The sequence below is a fragment of the Lolium perenne genome, chromosome 6 (assembly GCF_019359855.2).
Source record: "Lolium perenne isolate Kyuss_39 chromosome 6, Kyuss_2.0, whole genome shotgun sequence".
Lineage (NCBI taxonomy): Eukaryota > Viridiplantae > Streptophyta > Magnoliopsida > Poales > Poaceae > Lolium > Lolium perenne.
The window spans coordinates 62,387,926-62,409,437 of NC_067249.2; the positions used below are offsets into that span (position 1 = coordinate 62,387,926).

The 21,512-nt window shown below is 41.5% G+C and overlaps 1 protein-coding gene across 1 annotated transcript; it reads left to right on the forward strand.

Moving 5' to 3' along the window:
- The first annotated feature begins 3,317 nt into the window (after positions 1 to 3,317).
- LOC127310528 (uncharacterized) lies at positions 3,318 to 3,821 on the forward strand. Its single transcript, XM_051341197.1, has one exon. It carries the CDS (start codon positions 3,318 to 3,320, stop codon positions 3,819 to 3,821), a length of 504 nt encoding a protein of 167 aa, XP_051197157.1.
- Positions 3,822 to 21,512: the final 17,691 nt, after the last annotated feature.

Sequence of the window (21,512 nt, forward strand, 5' to 3'; positions counted from 1 at the left end):
TTTACAAATAGTATGATCAAGATTATGATGGCATGTCACTCCGAAATTATACGTGTTATCGTTTTACCTGCTCGGACGAGCAGAACTAAGCTTGGGGATGCTGATACGTCTCCGACGTATCGATAATTTCTTATGTTCCATGCCACATTATTGATGTTATCTACATGTTTTATGCACACTTTATGTCATATTCGTGCATTTTCTGGAACTAACCTATTAACAAGATGCCGAAGTGCCAGTTTCTGTTTTCTGCTGTTTTTGGTTTCAGAAATCCTAGTAAGGAAATATTCTCGGAATTGGACGAAATCAAAGCCCAGGGGCCTATTTTTCCACGAAGCTTCCAGAAGTCCGAAGACGAAACGAAGAGGGGCCACGAGGCAGCCAGAGCATAGGCGGCGCGGCCCTGCCCCCGGCCGCGCGGCCCTATGGTCCGGGCCCCTCGCGCCGCCTCTTGACCTACCCTTCCGCCTACTTAAAGCCTCCGTGACGAAACCCCCAGCACCGAGAGCCACGATACGGAAAACCTTCCGTAGATGCCGCCAACGCCGATCCCATCTCGGGGATCCAGAGATCGCCTCCGCACCTGCCGGAGAGGGGAATCATCTCCCGGAGGACTCTACGCCGCCATGGTCGCCTCCGGTGTGATGTGTGAGTAGTCTACCCCTGGACTATGGGTCCATAGCAGTAGCTAGATGGTTGTCTTCTCCCCATTGTGCTATCATTGTCGGATGTTGTGAGCTGCCTAACATGATCAAGATCATCTATCTGTAATTCTATATGTTGCGTTTGTTGGGATCCGATGAATAGAGAATACTTGTTATGTTGATTATCAAAGTTATATCTACGTGTTGTTTATGATCTTGCATGCTTTCCGTTACTAGTAGATGCTCTGGCCAAGTAGATGCTTGTAACTCCAAGAGGGAGTACTTATGCTCGATAGTGGGTTCATGCTCGCATTGACACCGGGACAAGTGATGAAAGTTCTAAGGTTGTGTTGTGCTGTTGCCACTAGGGATAAAACATTGATGCTATGTCTAAGGATGTAGTTGTTGATTACATTACGCACCATACTTAATGCAATTGTCTGTTGCTTTGCAACTTAATACTGGAGGGGGTTCGGATGATAACCTGAAGGTGGACTTTTTAGGCATAGATGCAGTTGGATGGCGGTCTATGTACTTTGTGGTAATGCCCAATTAAATCTCACTATACTCATCATGATATGTATGTGCATGGTCATGCCCTCTTTATTTGTCAATTGCCCAACTGTAATTTGTTCACCCAACATGCTGTTTGTCTTATGGGAGAGACACCTCTAGTGAACTGTGGACCCCGGTCCAATTCTCTTTACTGAAATACAATCTACTGCAATACTTGTTCTACTGTTTTCTGCAAACAATCATCTTCCACACAATACGGTTAATCCTTTGTTACAGCAAGCCGGTGAGATTGACAACCTCACTGTTTCGTTGGGGCAAAGTACTTTGGTTGTGTTGTGCAGGTTCCACGTTGGCGCCGGAATCCCTGGTGTTGCGCCGCACTACATCCCGCCGCCATCAACCTTCAACGTGCTTCTTAGCTCCTCCTGGTTCGATAAACCTTGGTTTCTTTCTGAGGGAAAACTTGCTGCTGTGCGCATCATACCTTCCTCTTGGGGTTCCCAACGAACGTGTGAGTTACACGCCATCAACATGTAACTGAATAATGAATTTGTAACAAGGTATCCCTTGTAACAACTTCTAGCGCCTAGTGAGCAATGATAAGAATCCGATCGCAATTATACAACAGAAAAAACAACCAGCTATCAGATTAGCTTGCTTCTTCAACTCGATCAGCTGCCTTACCTGCTTGTCCATTTTCTTCAGTTCTCCCTTCACTTCCACTAGTCCTACATTGGGAGCATTAGGCATAATCGGAACGGCTCCTCTCTCCGCCGCATTCTCTATAGCAAGTCCCCCCCTCCCAAATTGCGCTCCCCAATAGCGCCAATTGATTCCTGCAATTGAAGCCTCTGAACGTACACATCGATCCACTCAAAATGCCTGCATTTCTTCAGGATCTGAAAACAACAACGGGAACCCTAAATCCCAAATTCGATGGAATAGCAAGAAAATCGAGAGAAAACAGAGAAATTGGAGCGAGATCTAACCTTATCCCCCTCTCTATATGGCAAGCTCTCGCATGCAAGGAACTCACGTCCACGGTTGCCGTTCTCGTCCGTCTTACAGATCGACCGCTTTAGAGGCTCCTGGCGTGGGCAGTCAGGGCATCTTGTCAAAGGCACGGGTCCATACTGCGGCCATGAAGAACGGGAGGTCGAAGAGAAACTAGACATCACCCGCCTGCCGGAGAAGGGCAGCCGCTGGCGGAGAAGAAGAACAATGGGGCGCGGGGAAAGAAAGGGGAAGCAATGGCACGGGCGCAGGGCTGGCTCGGGCTCCCATTTTGCAACGGTCACCTGGGTAAGCTGTGGGTCCGGCGCACTTAACGTGGACAAGTTGTGGGTCCCACGATGATCTGGATAAGTGAAGACGTGTCCACTGCGGGGCACCAACAGCGGCCCCACTTGCCAGCACCAACCAACGTCAACTAACGGGATTCCTTCCGTCCGAGCTCCTTCTGCGGGTTTCAGACAAGGTTTTGGGGAAAACTGAGGAAAAACTAAGGGGCTGGGGAAAACTGAGCACAATTAAGGAGCCAGGGGCACGAAAATAGAAATCCCTAAATAAAATATATCGGCCAAGAAGCTAATGGCACCAGATAATTAACGATTGATCGTGCATGTGATTTTCCCAATTGCCTTTTCCTTGCATAACTTGCACGTTCAGCTTGTCATCTGAGCTTTGCTACACTAGTAGAAAACATACCTTTCGTTCAGGTCTTTTGTCCCGGTCTAGTTCGAAGCCAGGACAAATGGGCAGACCACGTCGCCTCGAAATCATCGAGATGGTACGGGGTCTTTTGTCGCGGTTCTTTAAGGCATTTTATCTCGGTTGGAGTCTCAAACCGGGGAAAAAGGGTCTGAGGCCTTTTGCGTCCTGCAGGCAGCCCTTTTGTCCTGACGGGAGACACGAGCCGGGACATAAAGTCCAACGGTTCATTCGCGCGCGGAACCCGATCGTCATCGCCATTACTGGCGCACAGAATTCGGGTCGCTGGCGCCGGCAGCCGGCCACGGGAATTGATCACCCGGCGGCCGGCCTCTTCATCTTCACCTTCATATATGCTTCACATCTTCTCACTATTGCCACACATCTCTTCTCACATCTCTCATCTCGCCCACAAAAGCTCTCTCTCCTGTCGACATTCCGGCCTCAATGGAGCACCTCGCGCGCGCCAAGGCTCCTCGATCTCGGATATACCATCTCATGGCCGAAGGGATGGCTTTCAAGGTTACGATTGCTCTCCGTGCATCAAGAGTGGAGAAGTGGATCGGCGACGTCAAGAGGGACTTTCTCGACGCCGCAACGACCAAGTGCGTCGGCTTGGACTGCAAGTTCACCGACCCGCGAGAGGGTGATCAGCGCGCCGCCGTCCTTCAACTCTCGATGGCGTCCGAGACTTTGGTATTCCAGATTTGTTATGACGATGAAGTGCCACAAGTGCTCAAGGAGTTCTTGCAGGACGGAAACATCAGATTCTGCGGCGCGGCTATCGGCAATGATGTGAAAATGATGAGTCCCTACGGCATTCATATTACTTATGCGTACGACCTCCAGAAGATACTCCCGAACCCCACCAACAAGTCTACTCCGAGTCTATATGATCTAGCAAACTGTACCATTGGGACAAACCTTGAGAAGAAAAAGATGAAGAAGTGATACGTCTCCGACGTATCGATAATTTCTTATGTTCCATGCCACATTATTGATGTTATCTACATGTTTTATGCACACTTTATGTCATATTCGTGCATTTTCTGGAACTAACCTATTAACAAGATGCCGAAGTGCCGATTCTTGTTCTGCTGTTTTTGGTTTCAGAAATCCTAGTAAGGAAATATTCTCGGAATTGGACGAAATCAACGCCCAGGGTCCTATTTTGCCACGAAGCTTCCAGAAGACCGAAGAGGAGACGAAGTGGGGCCACGAGGTGGCCAAACCACAGGGCGGCGCGGCCCAAGCCCTGGCCGCGCCGACCTATAGTGTGGGCCCCTCGTGACGCCCCTCGACCTGCCCTTCCGCCTACAAATAGCCTCCGTCGCGAAACCCCCAGTACCGAGAGCCACGATACGGAAAACCTTCCAGAGACGCCGCCGCCGCCAATCCCATCTCGGGGGATTCAGGAGATCGCCTCCGGCACCCTGCCGGAGAGGGGAATCATCTCCCGGAGGACTCTACGCCGCCATGGTCGCCTCCGGAGTGATGTGTGAGTAGTCTACCCCTGGACTATGGGTCCATAGCAGTAGCTAGATGGTTGTCTTCTCCCCATTGTGCTTAATTGTCGGGTCTTGTGAGCTGCCGAACATGATCAAGATCATCTATCTGTAATTCTATATGTTGCATTTGTTGGGATCCGATGAATAGAGAATACTATGTTATGTTGATTATCAATTCATGTCTATGTGTTGTTTATGATCTTGCATGCTCTCCGTTATTAGTAGATGCTCTGGCCAAGTTGATGCTAGTAACTCCAAGAGGGAGTATTTATGCTCGATAGTGGGTTCATGTCTCCGTGAATCTGGGGGAGTGACAAAAACCTCTAAGATTATGGATGTGCTGTTGCCACTAGGGATAAAACATTGGTGCTATGTTCGAGGATGTAGTTACTGATTACATTACGCGCAATACTTAATGCAATTGTCTGTTGTTAGCAACTTAATACTGGAGGGGGTTCGGATGATAACCTGAAGGTGGACTTTTTAGGCATAGATGCATGCTGGATAGCGGTCTATGTACTTTGTCGTAATGCCCAATTAAATCTCACTATACTCATCATAATATGTATGTGCATGGTCATGCCCTCTTTATTTGTCAATTGCCCAACTGTAATTTGTTCACCCAACATGCTGTTTATCTTATGGGAGAGACACCTCTAGTGAACTGTGGACCCCGGTCCAATTCTCTATACTGAAATACAATCTACTGCAATACTGTTCTACTGTTTTCTGCAAACAATCATCATCCACACTATACATCTAATCCTTTGTTACATCAAGCCGGTGAGATTGACAACCTCGCTGTTACGTTGGGGCAAAGTACTTGGTTTGTGTTGTGTAGGTTCCACGTTGGCGCCGGAATCCCTGGTGTTGCGCCGCACTACATCTCGCCGCCATCAACCTTCAACGTGCTTCTTGGCTCCTACTGGTTCGATAAACCTTGGTTTCATACTGAGGGAAAACTTGCCGCTGTACGCATCACACCTTCCTCTTGGGGTTCCCAACGAACGTGTGCTGTACACGCCATCAAGCAATTTTTCTGGCGCCGTTGCCGGGGAGATCAAGACACGCTGCAAGGGGAGTCTCCACATCCCAATCTCTTTTCTTTGTTTTTGTCTTGCTTAGTTTTATTTACTACTTTGTTTGCTGCACTAAATCAAAATACAAAAAAATTAGTTGCTAGTTTTACTTTATTTGCTATCTTGTTTGCTATATCAAAAACACAAAAAAATTAGTTACTTGCATTTACTTTATCTAGTTTGCTTTATTTACTGTTGCTAAAATGGGTACTCCTGAAAATACTAAGTTGTGTGACTTCACAACCACAAATAATAATGATTTCTTATGCACACCTATTGCTCCACCTGCTACTACAATGAATTCTTTGAAATTAAACCTGCTTTCGAATCTTGTTATGCGAGAGCAATTTTCTGGTGTTAGTTCTGATGATGCTGCTGCCCATCTTAATAATTTTGTTGAACTATGTGAAATGCAAAAATATAAAGATGTAGATGGTGACATTATAAAATTAAAATTGTTCCCTTTCTCATTAAGAGGAAGAGCTAAAGATTGGTTGCTATCTCTGCCTAAGAATAGTATTGATTCATGGACTAAATGCAAGGATGCTTTTATTGGTAGATATTATCCCCCTGCTAAAATTATATCTTTGAGGAGTAGCATAATGAATTTTAAACAATTGGATACTGAGCATGTTGCACAAGCATGGGAAAGAATGAAATCTTTGGTTAAAAATTGCCCAACCCATGGACTGACTACTTGGATGATCATCCAAACCTTTTATGCAGGACTGAATTTTTCTTCGCGGAACCTATTGGATTCAGCTGCTGGAGGTACCTTTATGTCCATCACTCTTGGTGAAGCAACAAAGCTTCTTGATAATATGATGATCAATTACTCTGAATGGCACACGGAAAGAGCTCCACAAGGTAAGAAGGTAAATTCTGTCGAAGAAACCTCTTCCTTGAGTGATAAGATTGATGCTATTATGTCTATGCTTGTGAATGATAGGACAAATGTTGATCCTAATAATGTTCCGTTAGCTTCATTGGTTGCACAAGAAGAACATGTTGATGTAAATTTCATTAAAAATAATAATTTCAACAACAATGCTTACCGGAACAATTATAGTAACAACTATAGGCCATATCCTTATAATAATGGCAACGGCTATGGTAATTCTTATGGGAATTCTTACAACAATAATAGGAACACACCCCCTGGACTTGAAGCCATGCTTAAAGAATTTATTAGCACACAAACTGCTTTTAACAAATCTGTTGAAGAAAAGCTTGGGAAAATTGATATACTTGCTTCTAAAGTCGATAGTCTTGCTGCTGATGTTGATCTTTTGAAATCGAAAGTTATGCCTAATGAGAATCATCATAATAAAATTGTTACTACAGCAAATGCCATCGAAGTTAGAATTAATGAGAATATAAGATTGATGGCCGAATTGCGTGCTAGGTGGGAAAGAGAAGAAAATGAAAAAGAAGATAATATAGCTAAAGTTTGGACTATTACCACCACTAGTAATGCTAATGCTACACAAGTTGCTGCACCTCCTACTATTACTAATAAAAGAATTGGTGTTAGCAATGTTTCCACTTCTAATGCAAAGCGCGAGAAACTGCCTGAAACTGCTAAAACTGCTGAAACTGCCTGTGATAAAACTGCTGAAATTTTTTCCAAGATTGGGGATGATGATCCTATTGCTTTAGATTATAATGGTTTGAATTTTGATGATTGCCACATCTCTGAAGTTATAAAGTTCTTGCAAAAATTTGCTAAAAGTCCTAATGCTAGTGCTATAAATTTGGCTTTCACGAAACATATTACAAATGCTCTCATAAAAACTAGAGAAGAGAAACTAGAGCGCGAAGCTTCTATTCCTAGAAAGCTAGAGGATGGTTGGGAGCCCATCATTAAGATGAAGGTTAAAGATTTTGATTGTAATGCTTTATGTGATCTTGGTGCAAGTATTTCTGTTATGCCTAAGAAATTCTATAATATGCTTGACTTGCCACCGGTGAAAAATTGTTATTTGGATGTTAATCTTGCTGATCATTCTACGAAGAAACCTTTGGGGAAAGTTGATAATGTTCGCATTACCGTTAACAATAACCCTGTCCCCGTTGATTTTGTTGTCTTGGATATTGAATGCAATGCATCTTGTCCCATTATATTGGGAAGACCTTTTCTTCGAACCGTTGGTGCTATCATTGATATGAAGGAAGGTAATATAAAATATCAATTTCCTCTCAAGAAAGGTATGGAACACTTCCCTAGAAAGAGAATGAAGTTACCTTTTGATTCTATTATTACAACAAATTATGATGTTGACACTTCGTCTCTTGATAATACTTGATACACACTTTCTGCGCCTAGCTGAAAGGCGTTAAAGAAAAGCGCTTATGGGAGACAACCCATGTTTTTTTTACTACAGTACTTGGTTTTTATTTTGTGTCTTGGAAGTTGTTTAATACTGTAGCAACCTCTCCTTATCTTAGTTTAGTGTTTTGTTGTGCCAAGTAAAGTCGTTGATAGAAAAGTTCATACTAGATTTGGATTACTGCGCAGAAACAGATTTCTTTGCTGTCACGAATCTGTGCAAAATTCTCTGTAGGTAACTCAGAAAATTATGCCAATTTACGTGAGTGATCCACAGATATGTACGCAACTTTCATTCAATTTGAGCATTTTCATTTGAGCAAGTCTGGTGCCTCGATAAAATTCGTCAATACGAACTGTTCTGTTTTTGACAGATTCTGCCTTTTATTTCGCATTGCCAGTTTTGTTATGTTCGATGGATTTTTCGATTCCATTGACTTTCAGTAGCTTTGTGCAATGTCCAGAAGTGTTAAGAATGATTATGTCACCTCTGAACATGTATATTTTGATTGTGCACTAACCCTCTAATGAGTTGTTCTAAGTTTGGTGTGGAGGAAGTTTTCAAGGATCAAGAGAGGGAGATGATACAACATGATCAAGGAGAGTGAAAGCTCTAAGCTTGGGGATGCCCCGGTGGTTCACCCCTGCATATATCAAGAAGACTCAAGCGTCTAATCTTGGGGATGCCCAAGGCATCCCCTTCTTCATCGACAACATTATCAGGTTACTCCCCTGAAACTATATTTTTATTCCATCACATCTTATGTGCTTTTCTTGGAGCGTCGGTTTGTTTTTGTTTTTGTTTTGCTTGAATAAAATGGATCCTAGCATTCACTTTGTGGGAGAGAGACACGCTCCGCTGTAGCATATGTACAAGTATGTCCTTAGGCTTTACTCATAGTATTCATGGCGAAGTTTCTTCTTCGTTAAATTGTTATATGGTTGGAATTGGAAAATGATACATGTAGTAATTTGCTATAATGTCTTGGATAATGTGATACTTGGCAATTGTTGTGCTCATGCTTAAGCTCTTGCATCATATACTTTGCACCCATTAATGAAGAAATACATAGAGCATGCTAAAATTTGGTTTGCATATTTGGTCTCTCTAAGGTCTAGATAATTTCTAGTATTGAGTTTGAACAACAAGGAAGACGGTGTAGAGTCTTATAATGTTTTCAATATGTATTTTATGTGAGTTTTGCTGCACCGCTTCATCCTTGTGTTTGTTTCAAATAACCTTGCTAGCCTAAACCTTGTATCGAGAGGGAATACTTCTCATGCATCCAAAATACTTGAGCCAACTGATGGCGTGTACAGCACACGTCCGTTGGGAACCCCAAGAGGAAGGTGTGATGCGTACAGCGGCAAGTTTTCCCTCAGTATGAAACCAAGGTTTATCGAACCAGTAGGAGCCAAGAAGCACGTTGAAGGTTGATGGCGACGAGATGTAGTGCGGCGCAACACCAGGGATTCCGGCGCCAACGTGGAACCTGCACAACACAACCAAAGTACTTTGCCCCAACGAAACAGTGAGGTTGTCAATCTCACCGGCTTGCTGTAACAAAGGATTAGATGTATAGTGTGGATGATGATTGTTTGCAGAAAACAGTAGAACAATATTGCAGTAGATTGTATTTCAGTATAGAGAATTGGACCGGGGTCCACAGTTCACTAGAGGTGTCTCTCCCATAAGATAAATAGCATGTTGGGTGAACAAATTACAGTTGGGCAATTGACAAATAAAGAGGGCATGAACATGCGCATACATATTATGATGAGTACAGTGAGATTTAATTGGGCATTACGACAAAGTACATAGACCGCTATCCAGCATGCATCTATGCCTAAAAAGTCCACCTTCAGGTTATCATCCGAACCCCCTCCAGTATTAAGTTGCTAACAACAGACAATTGCATTAAATATTGCGCGTAATGTAATCAGTGACTACATCCTTGAACATAGCACCAATGTTTTATCCCTAGTGGGAACAGCACATCCATAATCTTAGAGGTTCTTGTCACCCCTCCAGATTCACGGAGACATGAACCCACTATCGAGCATAAATACTCCCTCTTGGAGTTACTAGCATCAACTTGGCCAGAGCATCTACTAATAACGGAGACCATGCAAGATCATAAACAACACATAGACATAACTTTGATAATCAACATAACAAGTATTCTCTATTCATCGGATCCCAACAAACGCAACATATAGAATTACAGATAGATGATCTTGATCATGTTCGGCAGCTCACAAGACCCGACAATTAAGCACAATGGGGAGAAGACAACCATCTAGCTACTGCTATGGACCCATAGTCCAGGGGTAGACTACTCACTCATCACTCCGGAGGCGACCATGGCGGCGTAGAGTCCTCCGGGAGATGATTCCCCTCTCCGGCAGGGTGCCGGAGGCGATCTCCTGAATCCCCCGAGATGGGATTGGCGGCGGCGGCGTCTCTGGAAGGTTTTCCGTATCGTGGCTCTCGACCGATCGGGGGTTTCGCGCGACGGAGGCTTTAAGTAGGCGGAAGAGATAGGTCAAGGGGCGTCACGAGGGGCCCACACCATAGGGCCGCGCGGCCAGGGCAGGGGCCGCGCCGCCCTATGCTCTGGCTGCCTCGTGGCCCCACTTCGTCTCCTCTTCGGTCTTCTGGAAGCTTCGTGGCAAAATAGGACCCTGGGTGTTGATTTCGTCCAATTCCGAGAATATTTCGTTACTAGGATTTTTGAAACCAAAAACAGCAGAAAACAGCAACTGGCACTTCGGCATCTTGTTAATAGGTTAGTTCCAGAAAATGCACGAATATGACATAAAGTGTGCATAAAACATGTAGATATTATCAATAATGTGGCATGGAACACAAGAAATTATCGATACGTCGGAGACGTATCACCAACCACTATGCCATTTGTGTCCACCATACCTACCTACTACATGGTATTTCTCCGCCATTCCAAAGTAAATTGCTTGAGTGCTACCTTTAAATTTCCATTCTCCACCTTTACAATATATAGCTCATGGGACAAATAGCTTAAAAACTATTGTGGTATTGAATATGTACTTATGCACTTTATCTCTTATTAAGTTGCTTGTTGTGCGATAACCATGTTCACTGGGGACGCCATCAACTACTCTTTGTTGAATATCATGTGAGTTGCTATGCATGTTCGTCTTGTCTGAAGTAAGGGCGATCTACCACCTTATGGTTAGAGCATGCATATTGTTAGAGAAGAACATTGGGCCGCTAACTAAAGCCATGATCCATGGTGGAAGTTTCAGTTTTGGACATATATCCTCAATCTCAAATGAGAAAATTAATTGTTGTTACATGCTTATGCATAAAAGAGGAGTCCATTATCTGTTGTCTATGTTGTCCCGGTATGGATGCCTAAGTTGAGAATAATCAATAGCGAGAAATCCGATGCGAGCTTTCTCCTTAGACCTTTGTACAGGCGGCATAGAGGTACCCCTTTGTGACACTTGGTTAAAACATGTGCATTGCGACGATCCCGGTAGTCCAAGCTAATTAGGACAAGGTGCGGGCACTATTAGTATACTATGCATGAGGCTTGCAACTTGTAAGATATAATTTACATGATACATATGCTTTATTACTACCGTTGACAAAATTGTTTCTTGTTTTCAAAATCAAAGCTCTAGCACAAATATAGCAATCGATGCTTTTCCTCTTCGAAGGACCTTTCTTTTACTTTTATGTTGAGTCAGTTCACCTATTTCTTTCCATCTCAAGAAGCAAACACTTGTGTGAACTGTGCATTGATTCCTACATACTTGCATATTGCACTTATTATATTACTCTATGTTGACAATATCCATGAGATATACATGTTACAAGTTGAAAGCAACCGCTGAAACTTAATCTTCCTTTGTGTTGCTTCAATGCTTTTACTATGAATTATTGCTTTATGAGTTAACTCTTATGCAAGACTTATTGATGCTTGTCTTGAAGTACTATTCATGAAAAGTCTTTGCTATATGATTCATTTGTTTACTCATGTCATATACATTGTTTTGATCGCTGCATTCACTACATATGCTTTACAATTAGTATGATCAAGGTTATGATGGCATGTCACTCCAGAAATTATCTTTGTTTATCGTTTACCTGCTCGGGACGAGCAGGAACTAAGCTTGGGGATGCTGATACGTCTCCGACGTATCGATAATTTCTTATGTTCCATGCCACATTATTGATGTTATCTACATGTTTTATTTACACTTTATGTCATATTCGTGCATTTTCTGGAACTAACCTATTAACAAGATGCCGAAGTGCCAGTTGCTGTTTTCTGCTGTTTTTGGTTTCAGAAATCCTAGTAAGGAAATATTCTCGGAATTGGACGAAATCAACGCCCAGGGTCCTATTTTGCCACGAAGCTTCCAGAAGACCGAAGAGGAGACGAAGTGGGGCCACGAGGTGGCCAAACCACAGGGCGGCGTGGCCCAAGCCCTGGCCGTGCCGACCTATAGTGTGGGCCCCTCGTGACGCCCCTCGACCTGCCCTTCCGCCTACAAATAGCCTCCGTCGCGAAACCCCCAGTACCGAGAGCCACGATACGGAAAACCTTCCAGAGACGCCGCCGCCAATCCCATCTCGGGGGATTCAGGAGATCGCCACCGGCACCCTGCCGGAGAGGGGAATCATCTCCCGGAGGACTCTACGCCGCCATGGTCGCCTCCGGAGTGATGTGTGAGTAGTCTACCCCTGGACTATGGGTCCATAGCAGTAGCTAGATGGTTGTCTTCTCCCCATTGTGCTTAATTGTCGGGTCTTGTGAGCTGCCGAACATGATCAAGATCATCTATCTGTAATTCTATATGTTGCGTTTGTTGGGATCCGATGAATAGAGAATACTATGTTATGCTGATTATCAATTCATGTCTATGTGTTGTTTATGATCTTGCATGCTCTCCGTTATTAGTAGATGCTCTGGCCAAGTTGATGCTAGTAACTCCAAGAGGGAGTATTTATGCTCGATAGTGGGTTCATGTCTCCGTGAATCTGGGGGAGTGACAGAAACCTCTAAGATTATGGATGTGCTGTTGCCACTAGGGATAAAACATTGGTGCTATGTTCGAGGATGTAGTTACTGATTACATTACGCGCAATACTTAATGCAATTGTCTGTTGTTAGCAACTTAATACTGGAGGGGGTTCGGATGATAACCTGAAGGTGAACTTTTTAGGCATAGATGCATGCTGGATAGCGGTCTATGTATTTTGTCGTAATGCCCAATTAAATCTCACTATACTCATCATAATATGTATGTGCATGGTCATGCCCTCTTTATTTGTCAATTGCCCAACTGTAATTTGTTCACCCAACATGCTGTTTATCTTATGGGAGAGACACCTCTAGTGAACTGTGGACCCCGGTCCAATTCTCTATACTGAAATACAATCTACTGCAATACTGTTCTACTGTTTTCTGCAAACAATCATCATCCACACTATACATCTAATCCTTTGTTACAGCAAGCCGGTGAGATTGACAACCTCGCTGTTACGTTGGGGCAAAGTACTTGGTTTGTGTTGTGCAGGTTCCACGTTGGCGCCGGAATCCCTGGTGTTGCGCCGCACTACATCTCGCCGCCATCAACCTTCAACGTGCTTCTTGGCTCCTACTGGTTCGATAAACCTTGGTTTCATACTGAGGGAAAACTTGCCGCTGTACGCATCACACCTTTCTCTTGGGGTTCCCAACGGACGTGTGCTGTACACGCCATCAAGAAGTACAAGAAGATGGACGTCGCCGCGCAAGAAAAATAAGATGAGTTGGTTTTTGGATGGGCCAATTTTCCACTGAGCTACAAAAAAGTGCACTATGTCGCTCTAGACGCTCGCCTGGGCTTCGAGATTGGATGCTAGTTGGCTACAATAGTCATGTTGATCGTCTCAATATTTAGAGATGATGAGTAGATGTTGTCTTTTATATTTCTATGAACTATGAATCATTTCAATATATCGAATCTTTCATTGTTATTCAAATTTCTCATATGGTTTACAGATTTCTCACATATTAATTACGTCGTATCCAAATTCCCCAACTTATTTGGCCATATTCGTGCGGAATGCATTTTCCAGGGTGTATGATCGAGTTTTCTTGTGTGGGATGCATAAGTATCTAGGATTGTGTCTCTGCCTTGAAGAAGAGAGGTGACACGTGCTATTATCCAGTCCACCCATATATAGTGCATATATGAATAATTCGGTGATTGAGTTTGCGATGTTAAAAGAAATGCATTTATAGACTACAATTTCTAAAACATAAAAAGGTAGAAAATAACAAGACAAGGTACTAGAATTCTTTATGTGCATTCTGTCCATTTTAGATTCTTTAGCCATATTAGTCGAGAGTTCTGGAGCACACAAGTTAAATGAATATCTTACCAGAAGTTCATACGCTATGATTGTTTAGGTTTAGTCTAACTTAATAGATATTTTTGAAAGGACTATATGTCGCATAGAGGGAGTGAATATGCGATTTAAAAACTATTATGGTTTTGGCTTTAAAAATGCGAAAATAAACTACTCATTTTTTAAACTCGTTTGATAATAAATAAATGAATAAAAACAAAATTATTACATATTGAAATTCCTCACATTTTTCTAATAGTTACGCATATATTATTTGTCCAGTTGCGGCTTAAAGATTTAATATATTAATTATTTAGCCATATTATATGAATAATGCATATATTATATGATAATAATAATAAATGAATAAAAATAAAATTATTTCATATTCAAATTCCTCACATTTTTCTAATAGTTATGCATATATTATTTGTCCAGTTCCGGTTTAAAGATTTAAATATATTAATTATTTTGCCATATTATATGAGTAATGCATATATTATATGATAATAATAATAATATATGAATAAAAACAAAATTATTTCATATTTTAATTCCTCACATTTTTCTAATTGTTATGCATATATTATTTGTGGAGTTGTGGTTTAAAGATTTAGCGATATTAATTATTTGGCCATATTATATGAATAATGCATATATTATTTGATAAAATATAATGAATGAATAAAAAATATTATATCATATTCAAATTCCTCACATTTTTATAATAATTATGCATATATTATTTGTCTAGTTGCGGTTTAAAGATTTAAAGATATTAATTATTTGCCATATTATATGAATAATGCATATATTATATGATGATAATAATAATAATGAATGAATTAAAAGATTTATGTCATATTCAAATTACTCACATTTTTCTAATAGTTATGCATATATTATTTGTCCAGTTGTGGTTTAAAGATTTAAAGATATTAATTATTTGACCATATTATATGAATAATGCATATATTATATGATAATAATAATAAATCAATAAAACACAAAATTATTTTATATTCGAATTCCTCACATTTTTATAATAGTTATGCATATATTATTTGTCTAGTTGCAGTTTAAACATTTAAAGATATTAATTATTTGGCCATATTATATGAATAATGCATATATTATTTGATAATAATAAATGAATAAAAAAATTATTTTATATTCAAATTGGTCACATTTTTCTAATAGTTATTCATATATTATTTGTCCAGTTGCGGTTTAAAGATTTAATGATATTAATTATTTGGCAATATTATATGAATAATGCATATATTATTTGATAATAATAATAATAATAATAAATGAATAATTTTTTTTATTTCATATTCGAATTCCTCACATTTTCTAATAGTTATGCATATATTATTTGTTCAGTTGCGGTTTAAAGATTTAAAGATATTAATTATTTGGCCATATTATATGAATATTCAAATTCCTCACATTAGAATTCTATATTATTATCTTATGGTAGTATTTACAACAAGGTACAATCACATTCGCGGGAGCACATAAGGAAAGAACTGAGGAGTTAAGCCTGCTGAGGGTGGAGTAGTGTGAGGATGGGTGACTGACCGGTAAGTGACCAAGTCTAGAATTTGAGCATAGATTAAGTGTAATTAGTGTTAACAATGGTCCAAGTGAGAGAGTAACGAGTCACACAAAAATAAAAAGAAAGAAAAAGAAAAAAGATAAAGATAAATATAAATGATAAATGAAAAACAAAAAGAAAACCTTTTGCTCCGGTTGGGCTTACGAGCCGGTACTAAATCTCCTCCAGCCCAAACCCCTGCGATGTAGCCACGTGGTGGACTATATGTCCCGGCTGGTAAGTGGACCGGAACAAAAGGTTGGGTCTTTTATCCCGCCTCCGTTGTCCCGGTTGTCCAGCCCGGATAAAACGCTCTTACGGCCGGGACAATAGGCATGTTCTGTACTAGTGCTAGGACTTCCTTGGTAGCATCGTTGCAGCTCGAAACACCTTTGAATGTAGCTAGGAAATATTCCATCTTCATGCAAAAATCCTTAGAACAATGTTAATGACTTCATTTTGTCGTACAATTGCTTGCGGCGACGTTCAAAGAACTCGTCCACCAAATATCTTCCTTAGTCATCGCTATCTAAGTAATCCGTGCCAAATTTCAATATATTTTTCATACGTAAATAGTATGCTTCATCTGGTGTGTTGTTGCCTTATCCGTAATGGACTATGACCAAGCCTGCATTTTCAACTACACAACAAGTTTGAATATATATGTCAATCAATAATTTAACAGGACACCTTCAAACTAATTTGTCCAATAAATACCTAGTAGCCAAATTATGTACTCAACAGATGCACACGTATCTTTTCATATGCTTGGATCGATAAAAATGCTTCATGTGCCAAAGAGTTACACATAGCTAATTCCACTAATAGAAAATTTGTGGAAGAATTGATGATGTCGCAGTTAGGTACAAAAGAATTTTCTACCTATTAATTTGTGAGGATCGAGAATAAACTCCTGGACCCCATGTATATCCTTGTCAACTTAATTAGGATCATGTTGATGACACAACAAAATGAATAGCATTGAAGGATCACCTCAAAATACATGATAAAGTTTGGATACAACTTGTCGCAATGCATACATAGTGAAATATCTCATGATACTTATTACATCTACAAAGTACATCGGCAATATAGAATTGTCATGGCCTCATCTCAGCCACTTGCATTCTATGTAGTCCATGTGGCCTCACTACTTATTTTTCGTAGTGTGTAGTCGTAGGCGGTCGACACCCTTTTCTTAATAGTAGTATAAGTTAAACAACAAATGAATTTAAAAAATTATATTACACATTGGACACACCTTCCCATGGGAGATCTACTAATTACATGTAACTTTAGAGAAAGGTTGTATGCTTTATTTGCAATAACAGATTAGTTTCGACCAACTTATTAGTGTTGTACGAAAACTTGTTTTTATCTCTGATATAATATTTCTTGTAAAGGTGAGGGTCCTTTAGCAACCAACATTCATGTTGAAGACGTTCTGAGATTTTATGTTCCATGCTTCTCGTGCATGACGATTATGCATATTCATTGCCAAGTGGTAGGGGATATGACGCATACATGAGTATGGGTGTATATCTGATAAGGGGTGGCTCGATCTTCTCAGTAAGCAACGGTGGTGATGATGATCACGGAATGAACACAGCGGAGAATTACGGATGATGAAGTGGATGATAACTTGTATGACGCAACGAGATCTCTCGATTGGTCCATATCGTCAATGCAACAACTCTCAACCCTGCAAGATATTCGCAACTCCACACACTTGCGCACGTAGCCGCCGACCACGAAGCGGTAAGTTGCAACCTTCTAATTCCCAATGGAACAGCAGATTACACAAGACTTTCAGATCTACACCAAATCAAGCAATATGGTGTAGGGGATTCAATAGTTTTGCAGAGCAAACAACTAAGAACTAGGGTTTATCTTAAACGTGGTCTAAAGCAACTTTGGGGGCGTCCTGGGCACTTAAGGCGTCCGGGACGACCTCAGGTCAAAAAAGTACAAAAATAACCGACCCAGAATAGATCTGGTCGAGACAGACTCGGACACGGCCGGTCTGGGGGCCGGTCGACCGGGACTGGGACCAGGCTGGCCGTTTCAAACCGGGCCAGGGACCGGGTGCTGACCGGGCGCGGGATGTGTCGCGCAGTAACCCGCCTAGTTGGCATCAGCAGGACGCCCGGTTGGCGCCGGATGGGATCCGGCGTACTGCCCGGTTGGACCGGGCCAGTGACCGGGCGCGCTGGCCGGTCTGACCGGGTGCTGGGCTGGCCTGGACTTTGGCTTATCCTCTTGCGCATGCCTCCCGCTCCTCCCTCGCGCGTCCATGGGGTATCTTCATGTCCAGCTCCATGTCCATCTTCACGTCCAGCTGCTCCTCTCCTACTCGTGTGATGCTTGTCTCCTCTTCATACCTGACTATACATAAGTAACAGGACATAGGCAGTATAAAGTTCTCATCAATGAAAGTATCGTTTAGGAATAAGTTCACCTGTTATTTAAGTAGCTTCGCACGAACCCTTGTAATAGGTCCAATCTGAACTTCATTGGACTTGAGCTTCACATCAGCTTCATCTTCATTTGGTAATGACAGAGGTAGTAGTGTGGTAGGGATGTCCTCATCATCTCCCCCCCTTTCAAAAGGCGTCGACCCCGACGCTCCAAGGTCTTCTCCGTCATATGGTGTCAAATCAGCAACATTGAAAGAATTACTGACACCAAACTCATCAAGTGGAAGATCTATCAAGTATGCATTATCGTTGATCTTGGCAAACACTTTGTAAGGACCAGCACCACGAGGAATCAACTTGGACTTCCGCAGCTTCGGGAACCTATCTTTGCAAAAATGTACCCAGACCATATCACCAGGCTTGAACAACATCTCCTTGCGCTTCTTGTTCATCCTTGCAGCATTGCTCTTGCCTTTCTTTTCTATCAACTTTTTAGTCTTCACATGTATCTTCCGTACAAAATCTGCCCTCTTGGATGCCTCCATATTGACTCTCTCATGTATGGGCAAAGGCAACAAGTCAAGTGGAGTAATGGGTTTGAAACCATACACCACCTCAAAAGGACACAGCTCCGTGGTAGAATGTACCGCCATGTTGTAAGTAAACTCCACATGCGGCAAACACTCTTTCCACTCCTTTAGGTTCTTCTTTATCATGGATCTCAACAGTTGTGACAAGGTTCTATTCACCACCTCAGTTTGACCATTAGTTTGGGGATGACAAGTAGTACTGAAAAGTAGCTTTGTCCCTAGCTTTCCCCAAGGTGTCTTCCAGAAGTAGCTCATGAACTTCACATCACGATCAGAAACAATAGTCTTCGGGACTCCATGTAGTCGTACAATCTCCCTGAAAAACAGGTTAGCAATATGCGACGCATCATTGCTCTTGTGGCAGGCAATAAAGTGTGACATATTAGAAAATCTGTCCACTACCACAAATATAGAATCATGGCCTCTTTTAGTACGAGGCAAACCAAACACAAAATCCATACTTATATCTTCCCAAGGTGTAGTAGGTGCCGGTAAAGGAGTATACAAACCGTGAGGCTTCAGCTTGGACTTATACTTGTTGGAAGTAATGCACCTCTTCACATACCTGTCCACATCCCGCCTCATCTTTGGCCAATAAAAATGGTCAGCTAGCATGAGAAGCGTCTTCTTACGCCCAAAGTGACCCATCAAACCTCCAGCATGTGATTCCTGCAATAAGAGCAAACGCACAGACGATTCTGGAACACATAGTTTGTTAGCTCTAAACAAGAATCCATCATGTATGTGATATTTTTCCCATGCTTTACCAATAGCACACAAGCGATATGGTTCAGCAAAATCATGATCAGTGGCATACAAATCACATAGTACTTCTAATCCAGGAATTTTAACATCAAGTTGAGTTAATAACATATTCTTCCTAGATAGAGCATCAACAACAATATTATCTTTTCCCTTCTTATGTCTAATAATGTATGGAAAAGACTCAATGAACTCAACCCACTTAGCAAGACGCTTATGCAAAGTAGACTGAGCTTTCAGGTATTTTAAAGCTTCATGATCAGAATGCATGATAAATTCTTTTGGCCACAAGTAATATTGCCAAACCTCAAGAACTATAATTAAAGCATACAATTCTTTATCATATATATATAGGATAGTTCAACTTAGCACCAGAAAGTTTCTCAGAAAAATATGCAATTGGGCGACCCTCTTGCATCAACACACCACCAATTCCAATACCACTAGCATCACATTCAATCTCAAATTGCTTATTGAAATCAGGAAGTGCAAGCAATGGTGCAGAAGTTAACAATCTCTTAAGTTCATCAAAAGCATGATCTTGGGCTGCGCCCCACTCAGAGACAACACCCTTTTTAGTCAAGTCATTCAAAGGTGCAGCAATAGTATTAAAGTTGGGCACAAATCTTCTATAAAACCCAGCTAGACCATGAAAACTTATAACTTGACTCACATTCATGGGAGTAGGCCAATTTTGAATAGCTTCAATTTTAGACACGTCTACTTCTACTCCATGTTGAGAGACAACATAACCCAGAAATATGACTTTATCTTTGCAAAATGTGCACTTCTCAAGATTACCATAGAGTTTATTATCACGCAACACTTGCAAAACATGTCGAATACGTATAGTATGATCAGATTCATTGCGGCTGTAGATTAATATGTCATGAAAATACACAACCACAAACTTGCCAATAAAATTACGCAAAACATGGTTCATCAGTCTCATGAAAGTGCTAGGTGCATTAGTTAAACCAAAAGGCATTACTAACCACTCATATAAACCAAATTTTGTTTTAAAGGCTGTTTTCCATTCATCCCCTTCTTTCATCCTAATTTGATGATAACCACTACGCAAATAAATTTTAGAGAAAACAACAGCACCACTCAATTCATCTAGCATATCCTCTAAACGGGGAATAGGATGACGATATCGAATAGTAATGTTGTTTATCGCTCTACAATCTACGCACATAAGCCATGTACCATCTTTCTTAGGAACTAGAATAACATGAACAGCACAAGGACTAAGGCTTATGCGGATATAACCTTTGTCGAGTAGCGCTTGTACTTGCTTCTGTATCTCCTTCGTCTCTTCAGGGTTCGTTCTATATGGTGCCCGATTGGGTAGCGAAGCTCCAGGGATCAAGTCGATTTGATGCTCAATACCTCGGTGGTAGTCCTGCGGGTACCTCATCCGGAAACACGTCGCCAAATTCCTGCAAAACATTAGAAACACCAAGAGGAAGAGGGGTCATGTCGTTAGAAACCAAAACCGTTCCCCTGTACAAGAGCACAAGAGGCATGGCTGTAGGATCCTCACTAAATTCTCTCATGTCTTCTTTGGTGGCTAATGAGACTAAGGAATTCACTCTCTCACTTTTCATTATATCACTCACGACATTACAATTCTCTCGCCTATCTAAAGAAGCATCATCCAAGTTTACTTCTACTTTCTGACGAGATTCATTGACAACTTGTTGTGGTGACATAGGCTGTAAGTTGATTTTCTTGCCCTTGAACTCCAAGTGATATGTATTGGCACGACCATTATGTTGCACAGAACGGTCATAGAGCCAAGGCCGACCCAATAGTAGGTGACACACCGTCATAGGAACCACATCAAAATCAATGGAATCCTTATACGGTCCAATCGCAAATTCAACACGCACCATGTGGTTTACCTTCATCTCACCATTGTCGCTCAACCACTGAATATAGTATGGATGCGGGTGCGGTAGATACT